At 43.4% G+C, this 11,904-nt stretch overlaps 1 protein-coding gene across 3 annotated transcripts in view; it reads left to right on the forward strand.

Moving 5' to 3' along the window:
* The first annotated feature begins 5,939 nt into the window (after window positions 1–5,939).
* Window positions 5,940–11,904, forward strand: part of MKRN2 (makorin ring finger protein 2) — a 29,369-nt gene continuing 23,404 nt past the window's right edge. For 2 of the 3 annotated variants that reach the window (XM_011952334.1, XM_011952337.1), the window contains exon 1: window positions 7,268–7,420. In XM_011952334.1, the coding sequence (XP_011807724.1) occupies window positions 7,395–7,420 (26 nt within the window). In that variant the 5' untranslated portion in view covers window positions 7,268–7,394. Of the gene's footprint in view, window positions 6,003–7,267; window positions 7,421–11,904 lie in introns of those variants that run through there. The other variant, XM_011952335.1, reaches the window with a different exon arrangement.

An 11,904-nucleotide genomic window follows, 5' to 3' on the forward strand; every position in this document is an offset into this window, starting at 1 on the left:
GATGGTCTCGATCTCCTGACCTCGTGATCCGCCCGTCTCGGCCTCCCAAAGTGCTGGGATTACAGGCTTGAGCCACCGCGCCCGGCCAGGGCAATTTTTCTAGTGATGAACTCTCACCTATTAGAATGGCTAAAATCCAAAACACTGAGAATACCAAACACTGGAGAGGATGTGGAGCAACAGGAACTCTTAATGCTGGTGGGAATGCAAAATGGTATAGTGATTTGGAAAATAGTCTGCCAGTTTATTACAAAACTCAACAAACTCTTACATATGACCCAGAAATTGTGCTCTTTGGTATTTACTCGAATGAAAACCTATGTCCACACAAAAACCCGCACATTGACGTTTACAGCAGCTTCATTCATAATTGCTAATACTTGGAAGCAACCAAGATGTCCCTCAGCAGGTGAATGGAAAAACCGTGCTACATCCAGACAAGGGACTATTGTTCAGTGCCGAAAAGAGGCGAGCTATCAAGCCATGAAAGACATGGAGGAAACTTAAATGCGTATCGCTTATGAAAGAATCCACTCTGAAAAGGCTGTGTACTGTATGACTCCAACTATATGAAACTGTGGAAAAGGCAAAACTGCTGAGACAGGAAAAAGATCAGTGGTTGAGGGAAGGCAGGGATAAATAGAGTACAGAGAATTTTTAGGGCGGCGAAACTACTATAATGTGTCATTACACATTTGTCAAAACCCATAGAATAAGCCTGGGCAAAATAGCAAGACCTCATCTCTCCAAAAAATTTTTAAAACCTAGCCAGGCACTTGTCCTGCAAGATGCCCACTTGGCCCTCTTCCAAGTGTATTTTACTTTCTTTTCATTCCTGTTCCAAAGCTTTTTAATAAACTTTCACTTCCTGCTCTAAAACTTGCTTCAGTCTCTTTTTCTGCCTTATGCCCCTCAGTCGAATTCTTTCTTGTGAGGAGGCAAGAATTGAGGTTGCTGCAGGCCTGTACGGATTCACTGCCAGCAACTCGGACACCTGCCACCGGTAACATATTTTGGTGTTGGGTAACTCAGACAACTTCCTCTGCTAACATAGTTTGCTGCATGACTCGGATACATTCCCTAGTAGACACATACCATTTGATTCCTTAAAGCAAAGTGTACCATTCCAGTCAAAGCCTTGGTAAAATAACCAGTTTATTCACAGTATCAGTAATACAGGTCTAGTTCATTCTTTCAGATTGCATAGGAATCCACCCATCAGTGGGACATGACAGAGGCAAAATCCTGCCCCTGTCTCCCTTGGACTTGGTTGCATACCGCTTTCACCAACCCAAGGAGCCACCCTCCTGCCCTGACAGCTAGCAAGTGGCCAAGACCCACAGAACAACCACCACCACCCCTCTGTCATTACATTTTATTTAAAAAAAAGAGATGGGTGCAGTGGCTCACGCCTGTAGTCCCAGCACTCTGGGAGGCTGAGGCGGGTGGATCACTTGAGGCCAGGAGTTTGAGACCAACCTGGCCAAAGTTAGTGAAACCCCATCTCTACAAAAAATACGAAAATTAGCCAGGGTGTGATGGTACGCATCTGTGGTTCCAGCTACTCGGGGGGCTGAGGCAGGAGAATCACTTAAACCTGGGAGGCGAAGGCTGTGGTGAGCCGAGATTGTGCCACTGCACTCCAGTCTGGGCAACAGAGCAAGACTCCATCTCAAAAAAAAAAAAAAAAAAAAAAAAAAAAAAAAAAAAAAAAAAAAGAAAGATAAAAGAAAACACTATAGAATAATGGAAAATAATCCAAAGGAATACATGAAAGGAGAAATAAAGAACAAATAACAGATTGTGTGAATAGAAAATAAGTATCTTTCAATGAAGGATTTATTAAGGAATAGAGGCCAGGCATGGTGGCTCACACCTGTAATCCCAGCACTTTGGGAGGCCAAGGTGGGCAGATCACCTGAGGTCAGTAGTTTGAGACCAACTTGGCCAATATGGTGAAACCCCGTCTCTACTAAAAATACAAAAACACAAAAATTAGCCTGGCGTGTTGGCGCATGGCTGTAGTCCCAACTATTCCAGAGACTGAGGCAGGAGATTCGCTTGAACCCAGGAGGTGGAGGTTGCAAAGAGTTGAGATCACACCATTGCACTTCAGCCTGGGTGACAGAGTAAGACTCTGTCTCAAAAAAAAAAAAAAAAGAAAGAAAAAATCAACAGGATACATTTAAATCCAACTATATTACATTTAGTGTAAATGGACTAAATGCTCTGATATAAAAAACAAAGAAGGCCGGGCGCGGTGACTCACGCCTGCAATCCCAGCACTTTGGGAGGCCGAGGCAGGTGAATCACTAGGTTAGGAGTTCAAGACCAGCCTGGCCAAGATGGTGAAAAACACCGTCTCTACTAAAAATACAAAAAATTAGCCATGGTGGGCGCCTGTAATCCCAGCTACTTGGGAGGCTGAGGCAGAGAATTGCTTGAACCCTGGAGGCAGAAGTTGCAGTGAGCTGAGATTATGCCACTGCATTTCAGCCTGAGCAACACAGCGAGACTCCATCTCAAAAAAAAAAAAAAAAGCTTTCCAAAACTGCCATAAAAAATGAAATCCAAATAGCTTTATATATAAGAAAGCAATGAGATCTTTTTAATTTTTTTAATTTTTAATTTTTTTTTTTTTTTTTTTTTTTAAGACTCAGTCTCACTCTGTCACCCAGGCTGGAGTGCAATGGTGGCATTTCGGCTCACCAAAACCTCTGCCTCCCGGGTTCAAGCGATTCTCCTGCCCCAGTCTCCTGAGTAACTGGGATTACAGGCATGCGCCACCACACCTGGTTAATGTTGTATTTTTAGTGGGGTCGGGGTTTCTCCATGTTGGCCAGGCTGGTCTTGAACTCTTGACCTCAGGTGATCCACCTGCCTAGGCCTCCAAAGTTCTGGGATTACAGGTATAAGCCACCATGCCCCACATTTAAATCTTTAATTAAAAATCTTCCTGCAGACTGGGTGTGGTGGTTCATGCCTGTAATCCTAGCACTTTGGGAAGCTGAGGTGGGCAAAGTGCTTGAGCTCAGGAGTTTGAAACCTGCCTGGGCAACATAGTGAGATCTCCTATCTACAAAAAATACAAAAATTGGCCAGGAGTGGTGGAGCATGCTTGGCGCACACCTGTAGCCCCAGCTACTTGAGGGGCTGAAACCTAGAGGCTGCAGTGAGCCAAGATCGCACCACGGCACCCCAGCCTGGGTGATGACAAAGTGAGACCCTGTCTCCAAAAAAAAAAAAAAATCTTCATGCACAGTAAACTGCAGGCTGAGGTGGCTTCCATGGTAAATTCTTCCAGACATTTAAGGGAAAAATTAATACACAGACGTTTCCAGAGAATAGAAAAGAAAGACTTCCAAACTTATTTTATTAGACCAGCATATCCCAGATACCAACCCTTAGCGTGGACATTATAAGAACGGAACACTACAGACTAATATCTCTCATACACAAGGATGCAAAAATTCTAAACACAATTTTTAACAAATAGATGATTTATAGAAAATATATCATGGTCATGTGGAGTTTATCCTGAGCAATTGGAGAGGTTTAACATTAAAAATCAATCAGTATAATTCAATACATTACCAGTGTAAAAGGGAAAAACAATATAGGTTTCTCAGTACATGCAAAAAAAAAAAAGTGATAAAAGTCAAGATGTGTTCACGGTAAAAATGCTAAGAAAACTAGAAAGAAACTTAACTTGGCAATGGATAGCCTCAAAAAAATATAGGGCTAACATTTTAATTAAAGTATTAGTTTAATATTTTAAACTAAAATATTAAATAATTTTAAATTAAAATATTAAATATATTTATTGACTCCAGGAACAAAATAAGATGTACACTATTACTACTTCTTAACATTATTCTGAAGGCTGTAGACAGTGCATGCAATAAAGCAAGGAAAAGAAAAAGATATAAAGATGAAAAGGAAGCAAAACTGTCATTATTTGCTGATGGCGTGATTGTAGAAAATCGATAACAACCTACAAATAAACCATTAGAATTAATTCAAAATTTAGCATGGAGCTGAATCCCAGCTCAGTATACAAAAATCTAGTGTATTTCTACATATAAGCAACAAGCAATTCGGAAATTTTAGGAATATCGTTTGAAATAGCATCGAAAACTGCATCTAGGGACAGACCGGCACACAAAGAAAACGAAAGCTTTGCAAGACCCTCGGCGCACGTCTGCGCAAAGGGTCTCTGTGTCTCTACGCCCAGATGGCCATTTTGAGTCCTGAGCTGGGAACCACCCTTCTCTTCTGTTTTCTCAGCTTCTTCACCCGCCTCCATCTGATACGCCTTTTTCCCCTGTGTGTTTGGTAGCAAAGTTGCTTTTCCTATGGGCCGAGAACGGGAGCTGGTGGTTATCTAAGCAGATGTAAAGTTTTAGCGCCCCTGCTGCGGGCAAGAGCGAGTGGCCCTGCGTTCTCTGCCAGCGCGGGTTCCCTGCAGTTGAGGAAAATGAGTTTCACTTCCCCGGTAGGGCAGGACTTAGTGTTTAGTGCCCAGCGCCAGATAATGCCGGAAGAACCCCAAGTGGAGACTGCTTGTATCCTTCGGGAAAAATCCAAGTGCTAAGTACCATGACAGTGGCAGGAACCAAGCTGTTGGGTACAGCTTGTGGAAGTGCACACTGGCTGTCGTTGATCCAGTTTTTTATTATTTTTTCCATATATGTATAGTTTGCCCATGACACAGCCCTCAGAAGATCCTGAAAGTGCCCGATCCAGTGTTTTACAGACACCCTAAAGGGGACCAGCAGTACAAGGCTGATGAAATAACTTACGGCATAGTCGTGCAATGGAATACTATACAGTTCTACAAAAGGAGGAAGAGGCTCTATGTACTGACATGGAAAAATCTTCACTGATTATATATGCTGTGCAGAACAGTATGTATGTTATCTTTTCTAAAAAGGGGAGAAAATACGTATATTTAAAGAAATATACTTGTGTATATTTAAAGAAATTCTGGAAAGATGTATACAAAGTTTATAACAGTGGCTAGGTTTTGAGTTTTTAAAAAATGTTTCTGCTTTTTGTTTTGAAGAGGCGGGAACTAAATTGACAGGAGACTGAGACTTTTCACTTTACACTTTTAAAATATTTGAACATAATAACGTTCATATCGTGAATGTATTCCATAAAGAATGAGATAAGCTGAATTTAAAAAATAAGTGGCACGGGCTGGGCGCGGTGGCTCTCGCCTGTAATGCCAGCACTTTGGGAGGCTGAGGCAGGTGGATTGCCTGAGCTCAGAGGTTCGAGACCAGCCTGGGCAACACAGTGAAACCCCCTGGCTACTAAAACACAAAAAATTAGCTGGGCGTGGCAGCGTGCGCCTGCAATCCCAGCTACTCCGGAGGCTGAGACAGGAGAATCGCTTGAATACGGGAGGCAGAGGTTGCAGTCAGCCAAGAGCAAGACACTGCACTCCAGCCTGGGTGACAGAGTAAGACTCTGTCTCAAAAAAAAAAAAAAAAAAAGACATGGAATTTTTATGAGCATGAATTGCATGGATCAAATGTGTTACGAGTTAAAATGCAACATTCAAGACACTGAAAACAAAATTTCCAGCATACTTCCACATTCCTGAGAAAAATTTCAAAAGTTCTAAGTAATTGGAAGTATATACCATGCTCATTCATTGGAAGACTCAATATTTTTATAGCAAAGTAAAAGAAGAACATACAGCTATATATACATAACATGGAAAGATTTCACAGATATAATGTTGGTCAAAAGAAGGCAGACAAAAGCGTAGGTACTAAATTATTATTTATATGAAAGTCAAGAATAGTTAAACTAATTTGTAGTGATAGAGATGAACCCAAGCAATGACTTTTGTAAGGTATTGACTGGGAAGGACCATAAGGAAGCCTTCTGGGGTGTCGATAATATCCACTCCCACCCCCAACCCCCACCTTTTTTTTTTTTTTTTTTTAAGAGACTGGGTCTTGCTTTGTGACCTAGGCTGGAGTGCAGTGGTGCGATCACAGTTCACTGTAGCCTCGACTGCAGTGAACTGTGCTCAGAGGATCCTTCCGGCTCAGCCTCTCCTTACTCCAGCACTTTGAAGTTAGTCGAGCATGGTGTCGCGCACCTGTATTCCCAGCTGCTGGGGAGGTTAAGGCAGAGGATTGCTTGAACTACGATGGCGCCACTGCACTCCAGCCTGGGCGACAGAGCAAGACCCTGTCTCAAAACAAAACAAAAATTTATTTATTTTGATCTGGGTGGTAGTTTCGTAAGTGTATGTATGTGCAAAAATTCACAGAATGTGTTTTGTGCACTTATATTGTGCATGTTATGTATCTCGAGTTTTTAAGCAATGAGAAACCATTGTAAGATTAAAAGGTGAACGACATGATCCGATTTATGTTTTAAAAATAGATTTTTACCTGGAGCGGAAGCCAAAAGACCAGTTAAAAGGCTATAGCATGGCTGGTCGGGCGTGCACGCCCGTAATTCCAGCTACTTGGGAGGCTGAGAAGCAGGAGAATCTCTTGAACCCAGGAGGCGAAGGTTGCAGTGAGCCGAGATCGCCCCGTTGCACTCCAGCCTGGGCAACAAGAGAGAAACTCCGTCTCAAAAAAAAAAAAAAAAAAGAGTTATTGCATGGTGCTAGGTAGAAAGGATGGTTGTTTCAACGAACGCTGACGGTGGAAAGGGGCAGAAGAGGATTCATTGGACAGAGGTGTGGGAGCAGAATCTGCAGGGTATAGAGAGCTAGAGGGAAGTGTCAAAAATAACTTTTGGGGTTTCCACCATAGGAAATGGAAGACGAACAGCACAGGACTGGCAGGAAAGAAAACGAAGGCTAAAACTTGTGGAAGTGGAGATTTGGGGAAAGAGCAGTTGGGAGAGGGCTAAGGAATTTCCTTAAGTGGAAGGCGAGGTCCAGCGGGAACAGTTGAGGCAGGGCCTGAGAAGGGTGCCCAGTGAGTGCAAGTTTGAATGGACAGGGGAACCTGGGATTAAGAGGAGAGGCGGGAGTTTGCCCCAGGAGGGGTGAAGTGCCTCGAAGGAGGCGGGAGATCGCTAAGGAATACTCTTGGCAATGGGGGCAGAATCGGAGGCACTAACAGGCATAGGGATAAGACTGGCAGGACTAGGATGCCAGCCAGGCTCCGCCCCGGAGGCCTGGAAGTGCGGGACACCCAGAGCAGGGATGCCGGGACCGCCTGCCCGACCCCCGGTGCGGAACCAATTATGATGGCGGCTAGGTTACCCGCCGGCGCTACAAAGGTGCCACACCGGCGGGGCGGCGTGCGCCGGCGTGACGCGGCTACGCGGGATGGGCCGGGCCAGGGCCAAGGCCGAGGCGGCAGCGGCTGCGAGAGGCGGCGGCACGACGACGGTCCTTCAGCCCCGCCACCATGAGCACCAAGCAGGTCACTTGCAGGTCAGTGCGCGGCTGCCAGGAGCGACGGGCCACTTCAGGCCGCTCCCCCAGGCCGCAGGGGTGCCGGTGCGCGCCAATTGTGCCGCTCGGGAACCTGAGGCTAGAGCGGGACTCGGAAAGTTACTCAGCTGTTAGCAGCGGGGCTTTGCGAGGCAGAGCGAGCGCCGGCCAGAGCCGGGGATCCGGGAGATGCATGACTGAGACGCGGGGCGAGGCCAGCGCTGGGGGCTACGCCGCGAGTTTGAAGCGTGGCCCCTGTGGGCTGGGAGGAAGGACGTCCTAGCCAGGGCCGTGCAGGATGCTGGGCCTTGTGGGGAGGGCTCTGGGGCTTACGGTTTAACTGGAAAAGATTTGGAATTGATTAAAGGGACCCCAAGAGGACGGTTACAAATGGGGATACCACATAGGAGTAATTTGTTAATAGATTATAAGGGCCTCGAAGTTTGGAGAATCCAGATGCAATCTAAACTTGCAGAGAGTTAGCAAGTAAAAATTGTTGTGTGGAAAATAATAACGACAGATAGCATTTTCTGAATATCGGTGAAGCGCCCTGCATATTTCCAAGTGCTTTATATTCATTATCATCAGACTTCACAGTAAGACAACTTAGTAATTATTGTTACCATTTTACAGTGCAGGAGACTGAGATTGAAAGGGGTTGACACTCTTATCTTACTGAGAGAGCCATTTACGAGGAGAAATGCCACGGTAATGGATGGTTTGTTGTAGAAAATAGAAAGCCAGATAGCTACACTGCGACTGCTCCTGTGAAATAGAATAGTGTGGTTGTGTAACACCCTCATTCCTCGGTCAGCTTGTGGCTTACTGGTAATGGAGTCTAGTCCTATTGAATTGTATGTTTGGAAAACGAAAATTGAATTGTATGCTTGGAAAAGGCAAATTTCATTTAATTTTTTTTGTGGGAAACATTGCTAAAAAACAATTGTAGAGTTTGTGGAATAAACAGTTTATTTTCTGTGTTGTTATTTCTCTTCATTGGTATGAATAGTTGAGACGTGACTGTGTAATAAGTTTCCTGTTAGCATTAGTGTACGTTAACTGTTCAATTTATCCAAGGCCCAGGTGGCTTATGTTAAGCTATTGTCAGAAATTTGCACCTAGTGTCTATAAAAAGACTTTTACTAGGTTATTTGTACTAGAAGGTGTTTTGTGAAGACAGGTTTGTGTGTGTTTATGTATTTTTATTTATATAAAGTTTCTCCTGCTGGAGGAAGTATTCCTAGGTCATTGTGCACTGTAAAGCAGCTTGTAGCCACCTAGAAAAACCTCTCTATTCCTCCCCTCGCTCTATGGTGTAGTTCTACCATTTATTCCCGTACCTGATCTAAGAAGTGTCCACAAAACAGTACACATTTATGTAATAATGCTTTATAATCGAATCTCAACTCTGTAGTATCTTATTTTACAAATAAGGAATCTTATGCTCAGAAAGACTTGACATTTGCCTAAAATTTCACACCTTAGTAGAGGCACAAGGACCTAAATCAGGATCATCTTAGTTTTTCCTTGTATACCTGGAGATAGCTTGACCTGAAAGCTTTAATTCTGTTTCCCAAAAGGGGTGTTCTGCAGGATGTTGCTCCATATAAATGAAGATTGGGTTGGAATGTTGAGAAGGGATCACTTCTGTTTAAGTGCTAACTAATGTTTGTTGGGGACTTACAATGTGCTGGGGCTCTTAGGTGCTGTAGTGTATAATCCAGCAACCAGCACTATTCCACAGATGGTAAAACTGAGCTTCAGCATTGAAGTCACTTGCCTAAGGTCATGTAGCTTCCAAGTGGCAGAGGTATGAAATCAAAGTTCATGCCCTCATAGACTGTAGGGCCTCCAGATAAGTTTCAAAATGCTAAATTAAAATTTCTTTACTGCAGCACTTTTCAAAGCTTTTAATATGTTCCCATGAAAGGAAACTCATATAAGGATACGTAAAACTGCAAAGAAGTTTACTCACAAAGGGGTGTAAAGGAGTCAGGGCTCCCGATGACTGCCTTGTCGAATAAAAAACATAACAGGTGTTTAAGTGAGAAAAACCCAAATTACCAAGAGTACCAAGTTTACATTAGTGTGTTTACTATAAACTTTTCTACCAGCTTGTCTACCAAAAGCTTTTCTTACTTTATTATCTCATTAACAAAAGACTTATCTCTAGACATTGATAATTTATAGGAAATGTTCAAGGTATGATTTATTTTGGGGACCAGATCTAAGCAGGGTGGTTTTTTTTTTTTTTTTTTAATTTCAGGTCACAAAGTTTTAGGTTTGTTTTCCTGACTGTAGGATGTGATGTACATGTTTATTTCGAATGACAGTAGAATAATGTCAGTTTTGCTTCCAATCTGCTAGGTATTATGTCTCTCCAAGAGATGCTTATCAAATGCTAGCAGTCTCAAACCTAATGACAAAGACACTCCGTGTTTTTATTGCCTGGAATGGTAAAAATGACTGCTTGTACAGTTATGCTGTCAGTCAGCTCTCCTGATTCCTTGACGTGCCACTCTATCCAGAATCTCAATCTGTGCATCATTTTTGCTGATTCCCCTCCCCCACAACCATCTCCCTGTCTTCCAGTCTGTTTTCCGAGCCCTGGGGGAGGCCCTTATTATAGCTTGGTAACCAGTTTATTTCACCCTCTCCTTTTGTGATAGAGCTTCCCTGCATCTCATAATCACTATTAGAAGACACAGGATTTCATTGTCCTAAGATAGTCAAGCCTCGGGCTTTTGATTCTTTGAAAGTCACAAAACATGGGGGATCTTTTCAGCTGGCAGGTGGTAGGAAGAGTTTGAGCCCCAGGGTTGGGCAGTTCTAGATTCTAATCCTCGTACCACCTGTGCCACAACTGCCTCATCTGTGAAATGAAGATGGTAATGCCTAACCGGCAGGGCTGTTTAAAAATTAAATAATAGCAACAAACCATTTATTTTGTATTAGGATGAGCACTTACATGCATTTTCTCAAACGTCCCAGTAGTTTATCATAGCAGTCTGTGAAGTAAGTGCAGTTATTATAATCATATTACAGATGGGGAAACTGAGGCTTGGTGATTTAAATAACTTGCTCAAGGTCACATAGCAAGCAGTCTGACTTCAGTGTCTTCACCACCGCAGTGTACTTCATTTCATCCCCACCTCTAATCAGTACATTTATTGCAAGCCTGCCACAGTGCCTACCATTTGCTTCCTTCCCCCTCAGTGGATCTGCTGTCACAAGGATTACAGCCATAAAATTTTAGCCTGTGAAAATATGTAGGAAAATGTAAAGAAAAAATGACACTGAGGATGCAAATTACCTGTATATTTGGAAGTGATTTGCAAAAGTGTTTTGCTAAACAGAGAGGCAACATTGAAGGGCCTGTAAAAAACCAGATTGATTGTTTCGCTCAGCACTGCTGCTGCTGGAGCTGCTGATGGTTCTGTGGCCAGCAGTGAACCTGATGTGCTCTGCAGTGTATAATAGCCATACTGTCTGAAACAGTCTTTTGGGGTTACCCAGGGTAACACTCCTTTGGAGTGTCCCCCCGAAAGAACCTACCTGCTCTGAGTCTCCAGCTATGCACTTCACCCGCCTAGTCGTCTCTCCCCTCCTCCAGTTCATGTCTCGGTCCTCTCTCTTGGAAGATACGAGGGGCGGTTTGTCCATCAGGAAGGGTTAGCAGTTGGAAACTCATTACAAAGTGCAACATGAAAGAGGCTTGGAGTAAGATCAGTATAACATAGATGGAGAGGAATGACTATAAGCACAAGACAGAGATGCCCCAAAGGACAAGCAGGATGTGCTCTCTAGGTTGCTTTGTGCTTGTCACTGGGGAGTGTAAATGATGACATATGCTACAAAAATAGGACTGGGCTGACTTCACCTCTTACGTAACTCTTGTTTTACACTTGCCTTTCTTGAAGGCAGTGATGGTGGTCTAGAAATTATTTTTGAATCTGTTTAAATCTCAGCTTAGTCACTTACAGAAGTGAAGTGGCTTTTATGAAGTCACCAGCTTATAAATGGCAAAACTAACTAGAAGCTCTGGTTGGCAGTTAAATATTTGTATTTTAGTGGAAGAGATGATTAGCGCAGTTTGGAAGGCAAGTTTTCTGGATCGGACCTATGGAAGGTGGAGGCAGAATTATAAAAGGCATCCTTGTAGGAGACCACTACCTAAAAAAATCTTTCCTCTTGTCTGCCTTGTTAACAAATAGTATCTGATAGAGGGCCTGTCTTCCACCCTGGTTCTTTCAAGAAATTTTCTGTTCTAATTTCTTCAAAAGAAACAATACAGTATTGGCTGGTGCAGTGGCTCATGCTGTATTCCCAGCACTTGGGGAGTCCGAGGTAGGAGGACCACTTGAGCCTTGGAGTTCGAGACCAGCCTCGGCAGCATAGCAAGATCCTGTCTCTACACAAGAAAAGAAAAGAAACTATACAGTATTTATTAGATATCACTTTTGTGTAACTGCTTATGTTGCCAC

Source organism: Colobus angolensis, unplaced genomic scaffold (assembly GCF_000951035.1).
Source record: "Colobus angolensis palliatus isolate OR3802 unplaced genomic scaffold, Cang.pa_1.0 Scaffold34, whole genome shotgun sequence".
Classification (NCBI taxonomy): domain Eukaryota; kingdom Metazoa; phylum Chordata; class Mammalia; order Primates; family Cercopithecidae; genus Colobus; species Colobus angolensis.